Here is a 23,978-nt window from a genome sequence, read left to right on the forward strand (position 1 = left end):
CGTAGGTTCCTATCCCACCCAAAACAAAAATGTGAAAGACTGCCAAGTTCGATAATATGGGAATGCTTCGCCTATAAAAGAAGTGAGATCTGAATAAGTACCAAGTTCCATACACATACCTCAGTTAAAAATAGTTACTTTTTAATGATGTTACTTGGCAAGTTTTCATACACCTTGTTATAAACCTACTAAACGCAATGAATCAAGTATTTAATTTTCTATTAAATCTCTATTCGTAGGTTCCTATCTAAAAATAGGAATTTCAGAAACTAGAAAATGCAACTCTGGCATACAATTTAGACACACAAATAACAAGTAACATGACATGGAATGTTAAAGAAAATCCTATTTACAATCCTATATAATATAAAATACATTTTTTATGTATTCTCTAAAATAAAAATGTTTAGAATACTTGTTGACGTGTGGGATTGCAACATTTCACGACTCACGCGCAGACATGCGGCTCCTTTGACGCTTTCACACATAAATCTATGCAATTACCGAAAACATTTACTTATAGATTAATTTATGGGCTGTACTGTCTGTTTTGCACACGTTTTTGAGACGAAAGAGTTGATTCGAAACTCTTTTGAGGTATCACTTTTTTTTTCATAAGGTAATGTAGCGTTAATATAATAGCTAGAGGATAGCTTGGTCCTTCGGACCGCACCAAAGGACTTGAATGTGTTTGTGGCAATTTCGTTGTATTTTTTACTTTTGCGTTCCAGACATAAGTATATTGCATAAACTAACTCAGTTTTTTTCCGTGTCTACCACGTAAAAATAGACCAGAGTGCAACTTTATCTTGGCAGCTAAGTTTTTTTGGGTCTATCATGTTTCAATCTGGCTACGTTCGGGTTAAATATTACAGGCTACCAGTTGACTGAGCTACTATGAATAATAATAACTAAACTAAACAGAAAACTAAACCATGTGTAGCAAAGTTACGTAATATTTTCGTATAAATTGTAATCCTTCGCTCATATACCTGCCAATTCAAGAATACTCAGACTAGATAGGTAATACAAACTCATAAAATGTAGGTAGGTACTTACCTAACATGTAAAGTGTCAATCATCGCCTGCTATTTAAACGTAGAATGATCTTTTGAAATATTATATTGCTCCATTTGCGAATTTATTATTCAGGCATAACAACTTGTAATTAATCTTTTGGTTAATAAAGTGTTAGTAATTTAGCCAGGTGTCAAGGAAGTATTCGTAGTTAAATACTGTGCGAAGAAAAAGTGACAAAGTCACCATTTGAACGTAGATACTTTCCATAAATATCCTGTACCTATCTATCTATTTTCTTAATTACGTTAATTTGTTTACACCAATTTTGTCATGTTTATTTACATCATACAGAATTAGTGAAATACATATTATACCTAAACTACGTGTAGGGAAACCGTTTTTGGCTCCAAAAATAATTATTATTGCCAAGTAAGAGGTTACGCTGTCTACAGTTTTTGAAGTCTATGGTTTTCTCTATTTTTAATATCTAGTTTTACGTGGCTATAAATAAGTTGGGTATTAGTAAACTTAATGCTTACGTGTTCTTATTTTTGAAGTTGGTGTTTGGCTTTGATACGTAGGTACAGAATATATTGGTTCACAGCTGCCTCTGCTTTGTCTGTTCAATTCTAAGTACCCACCTATGAGGTTACTTCCTAATAAGTCCTATATTTTAAAATACTCTTCCTCTTTTCCCACAATTTATTTATCGTGAGAGCAATTAAAGTCAATATTATTCTACATACTTAATAATACGAAAAACTCAAAACATCAACAATGACTGTTCAGAAGGTATAGGTAACTAGGTCCATAGTTCTTTCCCTACCGTCATGACCTGTACGGTCATATTCACCTGGGTTTATGAAATGACCAATTTGTGGTCATAATGGACCCAAAGCCCCGATTGAATACCTACTTAGTCATTTACCTTCAAAGTAAATATTAATGAATTGGGCCTACAGTATTTTCCGGTACAATGACAATGAAATTCATGTGTAGGTATCTGTTGTTCTAAAACTGTAGGTTTTAATGTGACAAATAAATACTTGCACGCCATAATAAATTAGGTAGCCTAAGACATTACTCATACTACAGATTTATCCATTTTCCTACTTTTGGACCCACTATATGTATGATCCGTGCTTTTAATCGTTAGGTTACGATCAATAAGGAGGTATACAGGATAACCCAACATTGAGAAAGTTCTTATAATCCTATCATTTAAATAATTGATGGATAAATAAGATACTGACGAGATATTGATAAATATTGACAATACTAATGTCGATACGCATCAATCAAAGCCGACAATGATCGTTTATTTGCGCTACAATATCCTTTTATATACCTAAGTATCTATTTACCCTTTATCTTATCTAAGAGAGAAATTATGCGGAATGTAATGTAATCCCTTCATTTACCTACATTTTGTGACCTATTATTGTTGTTTGCTATAAAAGGTTTCGGACATTGCCCCTTGATTTCCACATATCCATCCAAGCGAACAGCCCCGGATCTTCAATTTTTTTTAGGCGGGGCAAAAACTGAAAAATGCCGCCCCGCCTACCTACCTACTTTTGTTTATTTTCACCAACGAAAGTCACTTTTTTGGTAGGTAAATGACTTAAAAAAATTGTCCAAATCATTGTAGGCTCAAACTGTTGGCCAGGTTTAAGTTATGAAAGTCGAGACAGATCAATGTAGACAAAAAGTAAAAAAAAGCGCTGTTAAGTAACAAGCAGTCGGAAGCGCAAACTTTTTTGTTTTTGAGGACTCCATAAATATTTTTTTTGGCACATTTGTCTTATAAAAGGTAAGACAGCGTGGATTTGACTATTGCAATGAATAACGTAATGCCTGTATAATATTGCGCGAGCGAAGCGAGCGCGAATTTTTTTGAGCCTACGACACAAAAGTACCTGATTAAGTATATTGTCAAGCAACAAGTAGCCGCGAGCGTAGCGAGCGCGAACTTTTTTAAGTTATTTGTTTGAAGACTCACAGGGCCGTCTCTAGCTCTTGTAGCGCCTGAGTGCAATCATCACCCAAGCGCCACCTATGTATTGAAAGATTTTGAGTAGTACATATTGATCGAAGTACTGAGAATAGTGACAAGGAATATAAATAAGAACGTTCGAATGAAAGTCACTTTTTTGGTAGACTCAAACTGTTGTCCAGGTTTAAGTTATGAAAGTCGAGACAGAATAATGCTATTATTGTAAAAATTTGCGCGAGCAATAAATTTTAAAAAGCGCTGTAAAGTAACAAGCAGTCGGAAGCGCAAACTTTTTTGTTTTTGAGGACTCCATAAATAATATTTTTTGCTACATTTGACTTATAAAAGGTAATACAGCGTGGATTTAAGTCATGAACTTATGAAAGTAATGTATGTATAATATTGCTCGAGCAAATCGAGCGCGAAATTTTTTGAGCCTACGACACAATGATAAGTGACGAAGTACATTGTAAAGCCACGAACTTTTTTAAATTATTTGTTTGAAGACTCACAAATTAAACTGGGAATTATATACAAATAAAAAGAAACCGTGATTAGAGCGAGTGCCATTTGCGTTCGTTGATTCGGTGCGTCAATAAAAATGATAAACCATCAGAAAGACAACAACGTCATGTAAAAAAAGCGAAAATTTTTTCACTTAGTTGGAGGATGTTTAAAGTGAAAAATAATCAAAATGATCAATTAAACAAAGCGAAGGCGACTTTTTTAGAAACTTTGCTTGTCAGTATCATGATACAATGGAACTTCCTTATCAAACGGGTGTAATTTCATCGAAATTTCCTGGTGGTGGGGCGCCCCTGAGACCGAGGCGCCCCCGGGTTATTCGCACACCCTGCACCATAGGTTAAGTCGGCCCTGTAGGTAACTATTATGATATTATTAGGATTTAAAATCAGGCAGCCGCCTGATTTTGCCGCCCCCTGAATTTGCCGCCCGGGGCATGGGCCCCGGCTTGCCCCCCCCTAGATCCGGGGCTGCAAGCGAAATAAGATTGTCGAAAACATAAGAGGTATAGAATGTTTTGAGATGGTTGATCTCAGCTGTCAAGTTTGCTTATAAGATCTGCTGTAAGCTATCAAACGTTTTTCAGAAATAAGCTACTACTGGTCCTTGGACTAGATAACTCTAAAGATCTATACCTACGTTTCTAACTTCTACGGATCGCATAATATGCAATGGTACAAGACGACAGAATACCTATTGATTGGTACAGACCTAAAACGTTCATAATAAACCTTCTGCGGTTAGTCACGGCAGTAAATAACGAATTGGTGCCGAAATGACGTCAAGAACTGAGTACTGACTGACTGTGGTGCAAAGTTTTGGACAGAAGGACCAGTCAAAATGGTCCATAATATGTAGGTACGAATGCGGTTAAGGGGGACATTTTTACCGGCTGTTGAATATAACTTGGGTCCCTTAGACGACATTAGATATCTCTTGATTATGAAGGGCACTAATTAGGAGCTTCTTTTATCAAAAGTTTTACTTCCATGAAATGTGGTCCTTCTAGCTTCCTTTATCTAATGTCGGTACCACGCGGCGTTATGCAGTTATCTCTATCGATCAAACTTCCAGCCAGACGGTATCTTAATGTGTTTAATCCAATCATGTTTTACTATCCGTATCTTCACTATCTATTGGGTGGTTATTGCCGTACACATTTTCGTTTACGGTATCTCGTATCATTTCATTAACTGTTAGAAGACTTTTTGCTAAATCATCTTAGTTTTTTAGATGTGAAATGGAATTTTATCATTATCGCATGTTGATAATACATGACTTTTTGCTAACTCACGCATTTAAGTTTTATGAGGTGGAAAATGGAATTTTATCATTACCGCATGTTGATTATGTTCATTATTTAATTTGTCTACACTTATCAGCTTAATCAAAAGCTTAGTAAAGCAGTGGATTGATTCATCAGAAATCTGAGAAATGACTCCCAATACCCAATTTTCTTCTCTCACTTAAGCAACATCAAAAAGTTCTACTACAATATTTTACTAACAAAAACTCTTTTCTTTTTTCGCAGGTGGTCTCGGCACCCGCCACTTCGTCACATTCATGTTGTTCCTCGGGATGGCGAATGCTTACGTCATGAGGACCAATATGTCTGTCGCCATCGTCGCTATGGTCAATCACACGGCTTTGCCTGTCATCTCCGAGCCCACGGATACTGAGTGCGGAGTGTTGGTTGGCAATGAGACCCATGTAAGTACAAATCTCTATATAACTATTTAGGTTTTGGATAGATGATGAAAATATTTACGACAGTATTGAACAAAAATAACCAGATGAAACAATTCAGTTATGAAATCAGTGAATCACTTGTATTTAAAACTAGATTGCAATAAGCTTTGAAAAGAAATGTAACAGATAAACGCAGTAGGTTGTGTCAACATCGTAATCCTTGAACTAACTGCGCTAACTCTTCAAGGCTTAAAAGTGGAAATGTTTAGAATAACTGCGATTGTCGTAAATCTTTTTTAAAGGTTCATTAAATAATGATGTCTTTTCTATTGTTTTAGACATCACAAGATGGATCGTTCGTCTGGAGTTCGACGTTACAGGGTTATATTTTGTCTTCCTTCTTCTACGGATACGTTATCACGCAGATACCCTTCGGAATACTATCCAAAAAGTACGTATCTAGTCATCATAATTCATGAGTGTACCTCAAGGCACAATACTCAGTCCAATCATCTTTTGTTTACCTCCTTAATGATCTCACTGTTTATAACTGCTTATCTTATTTACACAAACGTTGATTGTCATGAGACTGCTACGAAGTGTCTACGTCAGATTGTCCTTCACATCTCCAGTCAAAATATTCAATAAATCTTTTCATTGCACTTATCTCAGTTCAAATGAAGCGTCATGTTATTGTCTGGATATTATCCCAATCAATCAAGGGAACCTTGTCATTTTATAACATTTTTATTTCAATATTGCTTAATTACTTCCATGATATATACCTACTTATTTTCTGATGAGATTGGGAGTAAAGATAAACATTTGAGGTTTAGGTACGTTATTTTAATCAACTTTCTTCTATCTCCTAATGTTGTTAACTCCTTCTTCATCAGGTTTGGAGCTCGTCTCTTCCTAGGTGTTGGTATGCTTGTAAACTCAGTGTTCGGCCTGCTGGTACCAGTCGCTGCTGAGGCCGGTTACGAATATCTTATCCTGGTGCGATTCATCCAAGGTTTGGGCGAGGTAAGACAAACACCATTATTCTTTCCTTTGACAAATTTTTGAAGTGACAGTTTTAGTCTTTTTGCTTTCCAATTTTGAATCATGATGATTATAAAGTTGTTGTGTTTTTAGGGACCAATTGTACCATGCACACACGCCATGTTGGCCAAGTGGATTCCGCCCAACGAGAGGAGTAGGATGGGAGCCGCCGTATATGCCGGTAAGATATACTATATCTACATAATATGCACTTTCATAAAATTAAGTTACATACATTAGAAGAAACTAACTTTTTATATCCATACAATGAAAGCAAAAGCAAGATTGGCACTCAGATCTCCGTATTTGGCTGAGAATCTAAACTTTTTCGTCGTTTAATAAAAGCGATAGACTCCGGGTTCATATTACGTATCTTTCCATGCAGGTGCACAATTCGGCACGGTGATCTCCATGCCCCTGTCCGGTCTACTATCAGCGTACGGTTTCTCCGGCGGTTGGCCTTCAATCTTCTACGTGTTCGGTCTGATCGGAACTGTGTGGTGTCTCGCTTTCCTGTTCTTCGTGTCCGAGGACCCAGAGCAGTGTCCTGGCATTAAGGAGGCCGAGAAGAAGTACATCTTGAGCTCGCTGTGGGGTGCTGCTGGTTCCAGCGTGAGTATTTTGATTGGATTTTTCCTATCTAGTTAAAAATAGTTTTTAATATAAATTTCACAGTTCATGCCAGAATTATTGATGTTATTTAAATAAACCCTTCCGAGGCTTCAGTTCATTATTAACTTTTTTTTGTAGACACACATTTGTGCAAAGGCTGCGGTGTCATTTATTTCTTCATGTTAGAATTAGCAATAATGACAATTGTACCTTGCTATGGAAACCAAAATCTTAAATCCTTATTATAGATTGTGTAGCAGCTTTCTAACCACTTTATTCTCTTACAGTCACCACCAATTCCATGGAGCAAGATCTTGCTGTCTACTCCCTTCTGGGCCATCATGTTGGCACACATGGGACAGAACTACGGTTACGAGACACTCATGACAGAACTGCCAACCTTCATGCGACAAGTGCTGCACTTCTCTATCAAAGATGTAAGTAACCTATGATGTCTTCACGAAATTCCAGTCTCAGTGAATTCTGTAGAACTCAACAAAAAATAAGCATGAAAACTACCAAAAGTACCTTCTGAGAAAAATGGAGCATATACTTTATTATATGAAAAATCGTTCACTTGACCAATGCAGTTATAAATTTAGCAATAAAGCGAGGCTCGTAATACCTACAATTTGGATCGTTCAGCCCATTAATCATTGGACGAGCAAACGTCGCCGGGTCAAGAGTTCAAGCACTGACAATTGTACTGAGTAGCAGAATTGACACTTGACAAACGAGATTTATGAGTAGGCAATTTTTAACTTTGCCGATTGCTGATTTGTATTAAGGAAACAAAATAAAAACGGCTTCCTATAAAAAGAATCTCATGCCAAATCAACCAAGAAATAAAAGGTCCTTTGATACCTATTATCTATTTACACTAAAAGCTGATTAATGAGAAGGTACATACATCGGCAATGATTTTCATAGCACTAGCTTTAATTTAATGGCCGCCCACTTCCTACCTACCTATTACAAGTATTTTAAACCCCTCTTTTTCTTTCAGAACGGCTTCGTGTCCGCTCTACCGTACCTGTGCATGTGGCTGTTCTCGATGTTCATCTCAGTGGTCGCCGACTGGATGTTGTCCAGCGGACGTTTCAACCACACGCAAGTCAGGAAGGTCATCAACAGTATCGGTAAGATTTACTCGAAATTTGTGATTTTATATTGGTTTATTTATGTATTTAGTTTTGCTCTTCTTTTTTTGCAACTTTGCTTTTCAATCTATGTTGTCTTTGTGTGATTTAATATACTTCATTTATTGTTTTTAACGAGAGTAGAATAAAAAGCTTGTTGTCTAGAGACCTAGTATGTATTGTGGTCTGTTTGAAATGACTTTTTACTATTGTAGACTTGATCACCTCTTTTCTTGACAATCTTTTGAGGGATCTCTATTCTCTAATTTTCCATAGACTTGATAGTAACAATGTTATTTATTATGTCAGGTCAATATGGTCCTGCTGTTGGTCTGTTTATCGCCGCTAACACCGGCTGCAATCCTGCTGCCACCGTCGCCATCTTGGCCGTGGGTGTCGGTCTCAACGGTGGTATCTACTCTGGTTTCAAGGTAAGAATCACTCTTTACTACATAATATAATAGTATTTGTTATGAAGAAATTATGAAACAAGCGTATATCATTGCCGTGGCAGACTGGTAACTTTTAAGAAATAAATCTTTAACCCTCTGTTATGGAGTTGCTGCGAAGCTGAGCAAAAAGCAGGATGATGGATATGACTTGAGAACACAAAAAAGGCTTGCTTCATGAAGACTCAATTCGATTATAACGATAGCAGTAAAAACAGATGTTAGCTGCATTCAAATCTGGCCTCTATTTGTTTACTCATGAATTTCAATTTTCTCTACAGGTGAACCACTTGGACATCTCACCACGTTTCGCCGGTGTTTTGATGGCGTTCACCAACTGCTTGGCCAATCTGACCGGTCTACTCGCGCCCATTGTCGCTGGATACATCATTGAGGGCAGGGTCAGTATCTACACTTCATTGCTTTGCCCTTTAATACTTATTTGGGAGGAAAAGTTATTTCAGACACTTTTGATAATGTTCACAAATTCAATGAAATATTTTCTTTCAACAGCCCACACAAGCGCAATGGAAGAAAGTGTTCTACATCGCGGGCGGAATCTACATTTTCTGCGGTACGTTCTACAACGTGTTCGCGTCCGGCAGAAGACAGGACTGGGACAACCCTGCTGATGACGAGGCTAATGCCAAGAAGGCAGCCGACAAGAAAGCCATCAAACAAGAGAAGAAAGCTGCCAAGAATCAGAACCAAGCGGAAACCGCGCAATAAGGGTTAAAAAGTTGAGAACCAACAGCGAATACAACTGTTTAAACTTCTAACTCAGTACGCCTTGCAACACTTACCCTAACGTGTTTTAATAAAAATATTGGTTGAATTAGGGTATAGCAGTTGCAAAACGTAATTGTGTTCTTTTAAATGTTGGCTGAATCTAACGGCTCTCGCCATGATTCCCTTGTAAAAAAAGTATTAGAACGTTTCCCGCGCGTTTTAAAATGGCGGTTGTGTTTGTTGGCTACGTTCGACCAAACACGAGTTCAACGTATTTTTAGGGTGAGACTGTGTATTTGCAAATTATATTAAGTTGTTGTTATATTATGATTTTAATTGACCTATTTTAGATATGGCTGTTAACGTTTCTGATATTAAAATCGTGGATAAATCTTTTTTTATATTCTCCCAGTCTTTTCACCTGTCTAGTGTATTTTTTTAATAAATACGACAAGACGCACATCAATAGGGCTGTGATAATATCTTGTGTAGGTACGATACACAACGAACTCGTGTTTGGTCAACTTTTTAATTACTTTAACAATGCTATTTATTATATTTAGTCTAATTATTACCATACAAGTATTGTTAATAGATATTTTATAGCTTAATGTATGAGACGAATGTAAGATGGAGTAGCGATTCTGGGGTCCAAATGAAACCTAATGTTACCGTCCTAGCCAGTGACTTTTACATTTTTATATCCTCGCAAGTAATAAATAATAAAGTAACAATGTTAAATAAATAGGTAGTGCCATCAAAGCATTTGATAATTATGTCGCAGACCTCGAATATAGTTCAACTGGAGAAATCTTTTTCACTAATCCTTGTCATAGACTATCAGGAATATTCAAATTTATGGTTAAAACAATCAATTTGTACGCGTTACTTCGACTCAAGCTGTAGACTTTCTGGTGCTACATTGTATTTGAGCATTTGAATTGTAACCGCTAACTTCTAGACCTCAAATTCCTTTCAGTCTATGCCTGAGAGTTAGTGCCAAAACGGTAATATTGTGTTGTGAAGTTCTGATTTTATAAAAATCATTCATTGTTCGCTCTAAGCGGATGTTGTTGAGTTAGTTAAGAGATGAAATAAATGTTTTCCGTGCAAGATTATTGTAATATTTATGGATTAGAATAATTCATGTAACGTTGTGAGACGCTACACGCCCAGGAGCTTATGTGATCATTCTGTAATGCCTAAGTAAACATTAAGCTATAATGTAAACCTCATACAGATTATTATTGTAATTGTAACATGTTATTCCTATAACTTGTAAGTGGTTATACATTTGTACGTAATCACAAAGCTTTGAATTAATGAATGAAATAATTGTTGAATTTCTGTCTGTGACAATGTTATGTGCCTTGTAATAAGAGTACAATCCAAGAGTTGCGGTGTGAAACACGCGCGGCTTCCATCAACGCTGTAATTAATTACTTAGTCGTTAATAATCGTTTATAAGTTTTATTGTAATACGACAAATACAAAATGATTTTTAAAACAATTTTTGCAGTTTTATTTCAATGCATCACATTTGCATATGCATTCAATTTGGTTAGATGCGTAAGGATGTCAGCATAATAAAATATTATTTCATAACCAATATATTTATTCATAGAAAACAATGATCTTATACACGATTTCAGATAAGAATGTTAATTAATTAGCTGATAACCTTACTGAAGTGTTGTAAACTAAATGTGCCAGTACCACTTCTACAAGGCTGGCCTAACATGAGACAACTGGACGCCGATCGAATATTATCCTTCTTAGAATTCAAAACAGCTTCCCTTAAGAATATAAGGGATGATTCAAAAGACATTTGTTGTAACGGCGACGACGACGCTTCCATTCCTTTTCGGCTCATAGGCTCGAAAATACCATTATAAGTCATGTAGTCAGCGACCAACGTCAAATGTCTAGGATCCACCGTAATACCGTAGACATTAAACACATTTTGTATTTCTTTAATAATCACTTTGTTCGCCGCTTCAATGCCATATGTATTAGCTATAGCATGTATATCGTTACTGTAAAGTTTATTCAAATCTAGAAGATGATTGTATTTGAACATTTGTAGAATGTTTATACCTTCAGTTTTGAGGTACAGGACATTCTTTTCCTTGTTTGTGATCGCTCGTTTTATGTGTTTCACTTCGTGTATGACGGATTTCATTGCCGCTTCTCGGAGAGCCTGAGACAGGTCCACTCTTAGGAACGATATTGGGAAGAGTACGGTCAGCTCGCACCATTTATACTGCTTTGTGTCGAAGGAATAATTTGTAGCTTCCCTGAAGTTAGAGACTACGTCTGTCGCGATCTTGCTAGTTTCGGCGTCGTTGCCAACGGTAGTTGAGTCTAAGACATCCTCACCCTTTTCTGTAGGTTGTTCATCATTCAATTCCACTTCATCATCAGATTTCTCTTCTTCGCCCGATTCGGGGTCTTCGTATTCTTGCTCTTCTGTTCTCTTCTTGCGGATTCGAGCCTGTAATGTAAACGATGGATAATTTTAGTACACCGACAATAGAGCAAAATAGTGGAGTGGAGATTGATGTGAATACCTTTCTACATAAGAGTTCTGTATACTACATAGTTCCTACATTAGAAAAACTAAACAACTTTGAGAATATAGACTTGACTACAATGACTGAATAAAGAGATAGAAAATTAAAAAAAATCGCATTAATCCAAAAGCTTAGTAACTTTACTAAAGTAACTTGAAATGGTATTAATATGAACAAGGAAACTTACATCGGTATTGTCATCATCTTCATTAGGGGCTTCATCATCAGAACTGTCTGCATCCACATTGTTAGCCGGCTCCGGCTCAGCAACGTCATCCTCGTCATCATCATCACCACCGCTACCTTTAGCCCTTTTCTTCTTCTTTTCAGAAGACCAAACAATACCACTAACTGCCTTTGCTTGCTTTGTCACCGTTGAAAACATCTCTTGGAAGAATTTGTTCTGCATATGCTTTATAATCTGCTGTGGTTTCACCGTGTATTGTGTCTTGTACTGAGAATGCGGCAAAAACTGGAAGCGCATTGTCGTCTTCAACTGCCTTTCAGGTCGGATAACTATCTGACATTGCACGTCTATCTTCTCCAAAACATCAGCTACGGTAACTCTGTTGAGCTTCTGTCGTAATTTTTCAGCTTTCTTAGTCAAGTCCGGTATATCGTCTCGGAACGGAATGTCCATGTTGGGGGTTTTGAGCTTAGCTGAAGCAGTCATAAGAATTTCTCTAAGACGCGGTATACCAAGGGTTACGTTCATGTCACCACGACCGGCAAAGTGGAAAGTGTTCAGTGTCATCTGAGTAGAAGGTTCTCCTATAGATTGAGCTGCTAATAAACCAACTGGCTCACCTGGAGCGGCCATTGATTCAAGATATTTAGCATTCATCACGTCTACGAATCTATCTTTTGGCGTATGTTCGTCATATGCAGTAGAATGACGCTTCTTTAAGTAATGTTGCACTATACTATCTAACTGCTCATTAATGACACCGAATTTGTATTCAGGCGACATCTTGCTGGGGATTGGGTCTGGGCATTTCTTCCTTGTGTACTGTTGTCTTCCTTCTTCGTCCATAGCACGCCATTTCTTCTCTAGCTCCCAGTAAAACGGGTCCCTCGTTCTGTCAGTCGGTAAATCGTCTAATTCAATCTGTTTTTTCTCAACAGCAGAGAATTGGACAAAGCCGCTCGTTCGAACCTTCTCGAAAGGACTACCGTACTTCTTCTTCCATTTTTTCAAAGATTTATTTGCTTTCGCAACGTCTTTTAAATCTTCATCTTCTTTCAGTTTATTAATCACAGCTTCTCCAATTACCGCGTTTGAATTTATGTCAAGGAATGGAAACTGGTCTTCTCTGAGAAATTGACACTTGAGAACATCTAATCCATCTTCTCCATAAGCGAATTGAATGACACTATTATCTGAATCCCTTACTGTATGATCATAGGAAATAGCTAAACTCTCCAAATGCTTAATCAAGCATCTTTGCAAGTAACCAGATCGACTGGTTTTGACGGCAGTATCAATGAGGCCTTCACGACCGGCCATGCAATGGAAAAAGAACTCTTGTGGTTGGATTCCTGTCATGAATCTACCGTCGATGAATCCACCAGCTCTTGGCGATACGTCATGTGGAGGAAAGCTTGGCAAAGATCTTCCCGATATCATGAGTGGCGGTCTTTTGCCTTCCAACTCAATTTGACCAAGTAAGCACGAGATCTGCATAGTGTTGACAGTTGAACCTTTAGCACCAGACTGGACCATCAGTTGCAAGTTATTGTAAGGGAATTTCTCAAGTAGCCCCTCAGACAAACAAGCAGTATTAATATTATTTGTGTAAGAATCTAGCATAGTTTTGTACTGTCTGTCCAGATTCGTTCTGAATTTAGGGTCTTTAGTGTGTAGTATTTCGATAGTTTCTTTTAATTTTTCGTCATCGACATCAGCAGGCAGATCAGTAGCTTTCACAGCTGCAGCTTTACCAGCGTTACGTACTAAACAAATATAGTCATCGCGCTTTTTATCAGCTTCTTCTACTACTAGAATATCTTTGACACCAAGTGTAAATCCAATCCATTGTAAATAAAATGTGAAGACTTTTGAGAAGGAACTTAGCAAGGCACTTGAACTATCTCCTCCGTATAGCTCATACATGCAGTGCACTAGACCATATGGCGTGGCACCATAATGCGTTTTATCTAAAACACCAGACAGGAGTTCCCCTTTCCTAATAACGACTTCAGCTTCTGTCATTGTGTTAGGGTTATTAAATGGAGTACCACCAGCTTTCCAAGGTCTAGGTGGAGTCTTTTGCCAAGCTTTAGAACTAATTTTTGCTTTCCCAATCAATGTAAGACAGGGCTTTCCTTTTGGTGTAGTATTAATAATAATTGTTGACAAAACCTGTTTGCCAGACCAAAGCACTAAAGGCTTGAGTATTGTAGGTGGAAGGAGCTTAATTGGTCCCCTATGATTAGGGAGTGCTTGAAAGACTAGTTGTTGGTAGTCGGATTTTGTGAAAAATGTGCCACGCAGGGACATTCTTACTCCAGAAATTACATGATCTTGAATAAGCCCACTCAGTGGTGTTCCATCTTTTGGTACAAGATACTGCTTTGTCACAGACATAATGTTGTAGGCTTCACTCCTAGCAATTTCATTCTGTGGGAAATGGGCATTCATTTCATCACCATCAAAATCAGCATTGTAAGATTTGCAGTTGGCATAGTGCAATCTAAGTGTCTTCTCTCCTTTTAATATTCTCGCCCTATGTGCCATCATACTGGGCTTGTGAAGAGATGGCTGTCGGTTCAAAATCAACACATCACCATTCACCAAATGTCTATGAACAACTTTAAGACCAGATGCCTTAAACTCATCAGGTGTTAGCAACCTTTTGGCTAGACTCTTTCTCTTTTGTATAGAATCTGCAGCTATGCTGATTACTCTCCCATTCTCCATTTCAATTTTCTCAGCACCAGGATGTTTGTTAGGACCATTTATGACCATTTTCCTCAATTCATCTACATTCCATTCAGTGACAGGAATAGGGTATGTCAGTTTCATAGCAAAAGCATCAGGAATACCTATTTCATCTATATCTACATTAGGGTCGGGTGTGATAACAGATCGAGCAGCAAAATTAACTCTTTTACCCATCATATGCATTCTGATTAAACCAGTTTTCTTTTCAATAATTTGTTTTAGACCCTGACTTGCTAATCCCTGACCTTCACAGTTTAAAAGGTTATTGATACTCTTTTGTAATTCCTGCCAGACTGTGTGAAGTTTTTCTGCAGCTGTTTTGCCTTGAACAGCCTCATAAGCTTGCCTTGGTAACTGATCAAGACTGTCAATTGTTTTTTGTTGGTCTGAAGAAGAGAGTACATGTAATACTGCTCGGGCCGCAAAGGCATTTTGTAATATGGCCTTATACACATTAGTTTGAGGGTGTTCAACAAGTTCTCCTCTCAGAACATTGCAAGGTCTTACATTAGGAGGTAGAACAGGTACAACATCCATGAAGAAAGCGTTAGTAACTGGTTGTGTTGGTGAGTATTTAAGAACTGGGAAGCAGTATTTGAGGATGTCTTCATCATTTTGAGCAATAGAAGTGCAGTAGCGTTTGATTTCATCAGGCATCAGGATTTTTATGCCTTTAGAGCCTTTTTCAGCACCATCAGCACTTAGATTGTACATAATCTTATTTTCTGAAGTAGTCACTTTGATTAACTTGCAAGCACAATAAGCACATTTCTTAGCTGTGTTAATGACTCTAAAATATTGATTAATAAACTTTGCTCGTAATTTATCAACGTTTTTGTTTTGAAATGTTTCTACAACTGCATCTCTCTTCTTCAGTAACTTTTGGTATTTTCTGATGACTTTATTTGGTTTGTCGGGAGAATTTTCTTTTCCACTGGTGATGTCCCCTACATAGTTATCCAAGTCTAAGGCAGCAGTTATGTGACCTGCATCAACTAGTTCCAGCTGAAGTTTCAATATAAACTTCAGTCTATCATCCATTTGAATTTTGAAGCATTTTAAGCAACTCACGCGGAAGAGTGAATAGATGTTTTTGATAAACATAGGGTTGACCACTACAAGTGGTAGCTCAATATGCCCAAAGTGTCCCGGGCAGTGTAATAACACATTGTTGCATGTTCCACAGGTTTCATTCCTGTCCCTCAAAGGTCCGAGAGCAGAGTCATACAAACCTCCTTTCGTAGGATTTCCGATAGCGTCGAAACTTTGTACATTAGTGATTTTAGTGACACTAAGCTTCCTCACGTCTTCGTCAGAAAACATTAGAAACTGTACATACTCAGGGTCGACGGACGTCAGGCCCGACGTCGACGCGGCGTATGTCGACTTGAAAGACATTGTTATTGTATCTGAAATCAAGTACAAACGTGTAAGTAAATAAATACGGCATGATAACATAACCTATGTCGAAAGTAAAAGTATATTTTTATTTACTGAGACATTTATTACACATAGGTTGACAAAAATGCACACTTACTTGTTATTTCATGCCCTCGTTGATGCAATTCACCTTCTATTTAAAATTTACAGCCAAAATCAGTTCACTTTATTCAGAAACTTAGCCTCCACCCACCACATTGTTTTCACTGGTTTTGACAGATAGATCTCATCTAAAAATCTAAATTGACTTATTTAATATGGCAATTCATAACAATGTTTTGTAAAATATAAAAACCGTAACTTGCGTAATACAGTTACGTACTAAATCTGCTGCCTTTTTTTATGTGGCAACGTCACTGAAGTCAGTCAACATGGCGGCCCAAGATGAAGTTGACGTATGTGAAAGTTGGGAGGATATGGACGAAATTGGCGTAAGTGTAACTGTGAAAGCCGAACCTGGACGTATCCGGCGTCGGGGTTGGCCGCCGCGTAGTTATTTACATGTGGGTTTGTCTATTTCAGTTGGACCAGAAGATCAGGCTGATGTCAAGTGACTGCGCGCCAGTGCAAACTTCACTCAAAGGTTGCAAGGTTACTGTTGAAGAGAGCGCGTGTATTGGATCTCAGTGCGTGATGCCGGAGCCAGCTATCCGTATCCTGAAGAGGCCGTCGTCATCGGGCAGCGGCCAGCTGAACGGCGAGAATCGCGCCCGCCCGGTTAAAACTCTTGAACAAAGGCAAAAGGAGTACGCAGAGGCTCGGCTGCGGATTCTGGGTGAAGCTCGGAGCCCCGAAGACGTCATTGACGACAAGTAAGGCCGGTTTCATTTACAAAACACTGAGATACTGTTTTACATAACACCATGTTACAAGGTTTGTTCTGGGTGACAAATCAAACATCAACCATAGTAATTGTGATTATTCTGAATGTCCAACACTGATTTTACGGTTTTAACTACTCTGTTGACAATTCTGTGATATATTCTAATCTTCTTGTGAAGGAATTTCTTAATCATACTAGCTTATCTTGGTACAGGAGGTATCAAGAGCATCTACTTGTGTTCAAGTTCACATTTGTGTTCTATTATCATATTTTCACTGGCACTGAGAACCTGTAGACTAACATTTGATTTTCTGACTATAAAATATTTGAATATGTCTAGAACAGGGTTATAGACACAAGAGCAAAAAACCCTCTCTTTGATTGATGTAGTTACTCAACTATTTATTTTAAAACAAGTTTAAGTGATACACTAAATAATCTGTACAAATTTTTATGTAAATTTTTAATGAACAGTTTCATGCATTTCCTAGTTTAGTATTGACACACACATGCACAAAAATAAGCTGCAGTATCGAATAACATCAACAAACGTCTGTATTGACGAAAAGATGTCTAGTGTGTAGGAGTTAGTGTCTATAATAGCTTGTCAATGATTTTCAGTACTATTAATGAGGTATAAGTGACAATAATATGTATTGGGAACATCTGAATTATGTGCCAAACAAATGTTTGTTGTTGAAACACTGAAATTGTTGGTTTGGTTCCTGTTATAGGCCTTTTCTTTGGGTGTATTTGATTTTAAAGTATTTGAGCAAAATAAACATAAAGAAAATTCTGTAAGACATGCATCATACAAGTTTATTAGTTTTCTACTGAAAGTTACTTTAGTCACTTATGAACAGCATGATCTGATAACCCAATGAATATAACAAAATAGGAGCATATATAGTCAAATACATATCAATGGAGCTATTTTCACATTACCTGTTTGCATTAATCATTTTTCTTTCTCTATTCCAGTCTAAGCCGGCTACAAGACAAACTACAAGCAAACAATCTCAATGACAATCAAAACACTAGTAATAAGACAAAGACTCCTCAAAGTGACAATAATACCAAAGGAAGGGAACGGAAAGTCCTCACGCGCTTGCCTCCCGGTGCCACAGTGTCCGGAGTGTTCCCATCCCCACCTCCCCGGGGCGTCCTCGTCATCCGCACCCCTCGAGGCCCCGATGGCACAAAGGGCTTTCAAAAAAGGTAGCACCACCGACAATATTCAATAAACTCACAAAGACGTAATTCACTTCCATCCATTCGATTTATCCGAGTAATGTAAAATTACCAGTTGTGCTGTTGTTTTTGATATTAGCATAATATTTGTTTCACAGTTTTTAATTTGTTAAGTCACTTGATTTCTTCGCCAAATTTGATTGAGGTCTATTGTACTTTTTATAAAACATAAGACTGGATTATGTTTGTACATATTTTACAATGAAAAACTCGATCAATGTTTTGGGATTGAATTTCATGATTGGAAGGTATAAACGTTATATGAATTCACCAATTAAGCTTGTAAGGAGTCTTCATAGTTGCTATGCCTCTTACCCAACTATAGTAGACTGATTTAGCATACATTATAATGGTTAGCAACATTATAATTAGCTAAGGTCCCGGAATGATCTAAATACATACAGTTATGCTTCAGTAAAGGCAAATTTACACTTATTAGTGTAAATGAATAATAAGAGTACATTCTGGTTATGTTACCACACTCAAACATATTTCAATTAAATAATCAGCTGTATTAATAGAAGTGTAAATAGACATAATTTTGCTAATGTCAATTGTAATATTGATCATAATACACCCATTTTAAATAAATTCTAATATATAAGGTTTGAATTAAAAATTGTGAAATGATATTTAAAATTGAAGAGTGCTCACTTCAGGGAACAATGTTATTGTTAATATTAAAGGTTAAAAACAAACAAAACATTGTAATACAATGTTAAGATGAGATTTGATGAAATAGACACTCTACCTAAATTGCATGTATGCATTTACATATATTTTAACATATATGAGCATAATCTAAAGTTACATTTCAAGTTTAAAATTTCATTTGTCGATAAAATTGAATGAATTTAAGGAATAATTAACTTACCATTGTGTGAATACAATTTATATATTACTAAAAATTTAAAGTTTAGCATTAAACTTTTTATATACAGTTTTTCTACATGTATAGCGTATTTTTAGGATAAGATATTGCTAATAATTGTATATTTATAGTATATTATTTTAATATGTTAAGTTTTTCAATGCTTACACATTGTTTGTGTGAATTCTGACTTTTAACAACTTTTTGTGTTATTCAATTTGCCTCATTTGGTATATGAGTGAATGACACTATTGAAATAGTCAAAAATGCCATAAAATTGCTTGGCACATATGACCTTTAAGATCAAGCAATGGAGTTTACACAAACTGTGTGAATTTGCATTTAAAGTGTGACTGATATTGTGTGTATGTGATCTGACCAGATATTATTTTGATTATAATTATAATAAGCGATATTATTTATAAATATTGTCTCAATAAGACTGCGATGATGTCACTAAGCCTACATTGTAGGATAAATTTTAAGTATCTTAAAATCTTTATTGCAAAGTAAAGATACTTTAGTGTAGTCATTTTATTAGCTTATATGCTAGGTACATTTAATAACAAAATAAATATAATCAAAATAATGTTGGTCGCACCAAACCAACGCTAGTTTAAGTCTACATAATATAACAAGGATTGTGATATAGAATAATATTGTCTATTGCAAACCTTAACTCGACTGTGAATATACGGAAATACACTCTTATCATTTGACATGTACTTTTAATATTGAACGTAGATTTCGTTATAAGAAGTACAGGGATAGATTATCGAGTTTTAGAACATCTTAAGTAGAACATTGACTAGAATTAATTCGATTGGGAATATAAAGAATGAAATACTATGCTCTTGGCAGCGAAAATTGCATGAATGGCCCTATAGTGCCATCCCTTATATACCTTTTAGCGAGTCAATGAAACATGTATTTCTGTTTTATCTCGCAACTTTTAAGAACACAGATTTAAAAAATATATATTCATTCTATAAATATTTGGCCAGTCTTGTACTCATTGTTGAAAAAAAAAAATACATAAACAGATTGCCCACAAAATTACACAAGTTCTTGCATAAAACCTCGCATTAAAATACTCATTACTGTATATTTTGTGGGTATTCTGTACATGTATTCAATATGCAGATTTGAACCAGAGCCAAGTTAAGTAGATAGCCAAAAATGGTCAAAATTTTACCTTGACTTAGTTAAAGGTGCCAAAATCATTTGCAAGGGTTTCACTAACTGATGGAAGTACCACCGATATTTATTATGTGCCATTTATAAGGTTAAATCATTTAACGGATTTTAATGACCCATATTTGCTTAGTAGATATAAGAATTTGATATAACTCGTATGAAACTGATGTCAAAATCCTATACACCGCGACTTTTTAGTCGTCTTACAAAGGTGGTCCACTGAATGTATCCGACATAAAATACCACTAGACATGATTATTAATTTTATAGCATTAATTAAGATAATAGGTGCAAAGAAAAATAAATAATACATTAGAAATAAGAAACATCCTGTTAATAATGTTTACGTATCAAACGGTAGAAAGTAGTACCTTCCCAGCGCTCGAGTCGAGTGATCGTTCCATCTCCATTTTTTACGAGACAAAATATCGTAAGCCAATCTAGCACAGTCCACGTGGACTGTCATCCAATGAGATTCATTCCACGAGCGGCACGACGGCACCGCCAAAGACGACGACGGCACTTTTCAAAGAGTCCACGTGGACTTTGATAAATGCCGCCTTTTACTTAAAAATTGGTTTTAAAGGTCATTCTGTGGCTCAGTTGCCGTCCGAACACCGCAAGTGGAAGTGTGCGCGCACTACCGGTAATCAAGTGTTGTTCGCGATCGCTACGAGTGAATAGGGTATACGTCTTGCATGATGAGTGATAGGAACCGTCGCTACTCGAATATCGAGTACCTACAAATGGTACGCGTGCACGCAATAGCTGGTGACAATTTAAGGGAAGCAAGAAGATTGTACGCTGCGCCTAACAATCTAATAATGTTACGGAACCGAGGAGTGATCAACCCGCACGAAATAAAAATAATAATATTGGAACGCGCGCGGCGCGTGTGACTGTTGTGCGCCCTGAGCCGCGTGGGGCTACCGGTAACCCAGCGAGCGGTAGGCATTTATCGCGCGCAAGTACAGAGAGTGACAGAGGCCTGATAATAGGTACGTCATTGTCAACTTACATCACTTTGTTTTGGTTTTATTACGAAAAATGTTTCTGACGGTCCTAAGCCCGTAAAAGTATGAAGGAAGAATTGGAATTAAGTGTTACAAGTTAAGTAAGAGTGCAAGTTTACAAACTGCTACATAATGAGAACATTAAGATTGCAATAGTAAGAAACTTATTTTGCGCTAGGGTGAATGAACTTTGATAAAGACGCCGCGCCGCGCCGCGCCGCGCCGCTCCATTGATAAAGACTCGGGCCGCGCTCACTACAGGGTGTTTTTATAATCTATGTCATGCGTCATAATAATGAATTTATTTTTATTTTTGAATTATTCAAATGTCATAAATATATATATTTTCTTAATGAACGTGTTCTAGTCATTGGATACATGAAGTGGGCTGCCGTTGTAAGACGACTAAAATGTCACGGTGTATAATGAGGAAAGATTATAAAAATCTGCAGTAAATGATTTACTAACACTATTTCATATTGATTTCGCATTGAGATATAAAAGAGGCTCCGTTCTATAAGTATTGTGTGAAAAATATGAAAATAAAGAGCTAAACGCATCGGTAGTGCTAAAAACCGTTACAGGCCCATTTTTCAAATCTGCATTCCTGTACGCCCAGACTCACCAAATCGAAGCGGAAAAGTTTTTAATCAACCAATAGAATAGAAATAGTATCCTTGAGTACAGAATTTCTATTTCTTGTTTAAAAACTTTTCTGATCCGCATTAGTGGATACTGAGATTTGGCTGGCCATATTTAACAGAGGTACCAATAGAGAAAGATGCCAGTATGAAAAGAATTCACGCAACTATCACTATTTAGATTTTATTTAAGGCTTAAGTAACTTAAATAAACAATAAGGCTCCACTGACATTTAGATATCATCCTTTTCACTAACAATGATTTATGCTGCTTATCCCTCGATGCGGTACAGGCTTAATAATACTATAAATAGTTACCTAAGTAAAAACTAGATGGCGTTAGCTGTGCGTAAAACTTTTGAGTAGGTATCTGGTAATATTTCATTCTTTATATTTCCATGGATGCATGTATCAAAATAGTACTGTTAATTGAAATTATAATCATTATTTATACTTTAGTCGACGCGCCTATTTATAAGATTCTCTTGTTATTTAGTATTTTGTACTGAATAATAACACTTGTAGCTACTTGGACGGTGAAGTGTACATTATTGAAAGAATAGAATCAGTAGTGGTGTTGCCAGGCGCGTAAATTAAAAGTGGAGAAATTCAGAAAAGGTTGAGTTAAAAATGCATTTATGCCGATCACGTCGCTTGCTTTTTAATTTGCTGCCAAATAAATATTTCCACTTTTGCTAATGCGCTGAATAAGCGGGATTTCAGTGTATATTCTGAGATGACTGAAAAGCCGGTAATGTCACAAAATCCCGCCAAAAGCATAACATCTGGCAACACTAATTAGTAGGAAATCTACTGATGAAGTGCGGAATGTAAAGTATTTTACAGTTTCTTATGACTATGGTTACTATTCAGGCTATTTAACCCCCTAGAAGGGTTGCTCAAGGACACTTAGGTTGCGCAACCAAATTGGTTATCGCACAACCTCAACCCTAATGGTTAATACCCAACAAGGTTACAAAAAGAGGTGAGAACCAACTGTGTCTTTTATTTGTAGTATATTACCTATAATAAATTTTTATACCTACAACCGAATATGTGCACAGTAATGATAGATATCGATCGTACGTAACACTGGCTAGAACAACAATCTTGTCAAACACAAACGTTGTTGTAACAATAATTTATTTTAAAATAAAATATTAGTCATCTCATAGTCTGTTTTATTTTGTTCCTTAACACTGCAATCAGCAACCTTCATTGAGCAAACGTGGTGATTAACGATCAATTCTTCTCTGTGTGAGAGGAGGCCTGTGTCCAGCTGTGGGACGATAAAAATCGGCTGATGATGATGATCAACCTATCTATACCGCAGTAGGTACCTATAAATCAAATAGATAAAACAATTTGTCAATATTTAGTTAATTTTGTTATTTACCATTTTTTACGTCTTCAGCTGTGATTTCCATAACCTTGTAATATTATCTCGTGGGAATTGGCCCAAACTAATTATAGCTAAACAAATAATTGTAATTATTGCATAGTAATTAAGAAATTATATTGAAATCTTAACTGAGATCTTGTTGGTCCGATTACGTGCTGCGCAGAAAATAAACAAGTAGGTATCCAACCAGTTTTTAAATTACCATAATCTTGATGGAAGTTTGCCTCTAGAACACATAATTTGTATCAATATGAATTGATATTCTCATAATATTAGACATTCAGCATAATCTATACCTGCTAATAATTTAAATCTGACGAGTCTGTTTGTTTGCTTGAAAGCGCTATTCTCAAGAATTGCGGAGCCAATTTGAAAAATTGGTGCAGTGATGGGTTAAGGGTATCTCAGAAGGCTATTTTTGATTTGGATGTGTGGATTCCAAGGTGCATAGGTGCCAATACTAAACGTCTCGATGTGTGTAGAAACAGTTGCATAGTTGTTATTTTAATGTGATTTGAGAAAAGTATCTCACATCTCGAAACTTTTCAATGTTTAACACCATTTTGACATTTGTGTGGTTTGTAAGACTTTTTATCAAAATGTAAGTACCAAACAAAAGT

General features: G+C 36.6%; 3 protein-coding genes across 4 annotated transcripts in view; 2 read left to right on the plus strand and 1 right to left on the minus strand.

The window, feature by feature from the left end:
* Nucleotides 1-10,713, plus strand: part of LOC110374911 (putative inorganic phosphate cotransporter) — a 49,846-nt gene extending 39,133 nt beyond the window's left edge. For both annotated transcript variants that reach the window (XM_049838243.2, XM_049838242.2), the window contains exons 2-11: nt 5,073-5,251; nt 5,569-5,681; nt 6,127-6,256; nt 6,368-6,455; nt 6,660-6,886; nt 7,174-7,323; nt 7,893-8,025; nt 8,335-8,456; nt 8,756-8,875; nt 8,988-10,713. In XM_049838243.2, the coding sequence (XP_049694200.1) occupies nt 5,073-5,251; nt 5,569-5,681; nt 6,127-6,256; nt 6,368-6,455; nt 6,660-6,886; nt 7,174-7,323; nt 7,893-8,025; nt 8,335-8,456; nt 8,756-8,875; nt 8,988-9,203 (1,478 nt within the window). In that variant the 3' untranslated portion in view covers nt 9,204-10,713. The remainder of the gene's footprint in view (nt 1-5,072; nt 5,252-5,568; nt 5,682-6,126; nt 6,257-6,367; nt 6,456-6,659; nt 6,887-7,173; nt 7,324-7,892; nt 8,026-8,334; nt 8,457-8,755; nt 8,876-8,987) is intronic.
* Nucleotides 10,714-10,807: 94 nt separating this feature from the next.
* Nucleotides 10,808-16,396, minus strand: LOC110374908 (DNA-directed RNA polymerase I subunit RPA1). Its single transcript, XM_021332822.3, has 3 exons — nt 16,258-16,396; nt 11,964-16,129; nt 10,808-11,697 (listed from the first exon to the last, which is right to left on the minus strand). Exons 2-3 carry the CDS (start codon nt 16,116-16,118, stop codon nt 10,873-10,875), a joined length of 4,980 nt encoding a protein of 1,659 aa, XP_021188497.3. The 5' UTR covers nt 16,119-16,129; nt 16,258-16,396; the 3' UTR covers nt 10,808-10,872.
* Nucleotides 16,397-16,486: 90 nt separating this feature from the next.
* On the plus strand, nt 16,487-23,128 carry LOC110374914 (SUZ domain-containing protein 1). Its single transcript, XM_021332832.3, has 3 exons — nt 16,487-16,591; nt 16,683-16,972; nt 17,965-23,128. Exons 1-3 carry the CDS (start codon nt 16,532-16,534, stop codon nt 18,203-18,205), a joined length of 591 nt encoding a protein of 196 aa, XP_021188507.1. The 5' UTR covers nt 16,487-16,531; the 3' UTR covers nt 18,206-23,128.
* The last annotated feature ends 850 nt before the right edge of the window (nt 23,129-23,978 follow it).

Source organism: Helicoverpa armigera, chromosome 8 (genome assembly GCF_030705265.1).
Source record: "Helicoverpa armigera isolate CAAS_96S chromosome 8, ASM3070526v1, whole genome shotgun sequence".
Classification (NCBI taxonomy): domain Eukaryota; kingdom Metazoa; phylum Arthropoda; class Insecta; order Lepidoptera; family Noctuidae; genus Helicoverpa; species Helicoverpa armigera.

Excerpts from the sequence above, each read along its gene's own strand:
- LOC110374908 (XM_021332822.3), bottom strand. The coding sequence starts at position 16,118 with ATGTCTTTCAAGTCGACATACGCCGCGTCGACGTCGGGCCTGACGTCC. Across the intron at positions 11,698-11,963 it reads AAGATGATGACAATACCGAT|GCTCGAATCCGCAAGAAGAG; the intron begins GTAAGTTTCCTT and ends TTTACATTACAG.
- LOC110374914 (XM_021332832.3), top strand. The coding sequence starts at position 16,532 with ATGGCGGCCCAAGATGAAGTTGACGTATGTGAAAGTTGGGAGGATATG. Across the intron at positions 16,592-16,682 it reads AGGATATGGACGAAATTGGC|TTGGACCAGAAGATCAGGCT; the intron begins GTAAGTGTAACT and ends TGTCTATTTCAG. Across the intron at positions 16,973-17,964 it reads GAAGACGTCATTGACGACAA|TCTAAGCCGGCTACAAGACA; the intron begins GTAAGGCCGGTT and ends TCTCTATTCCAG.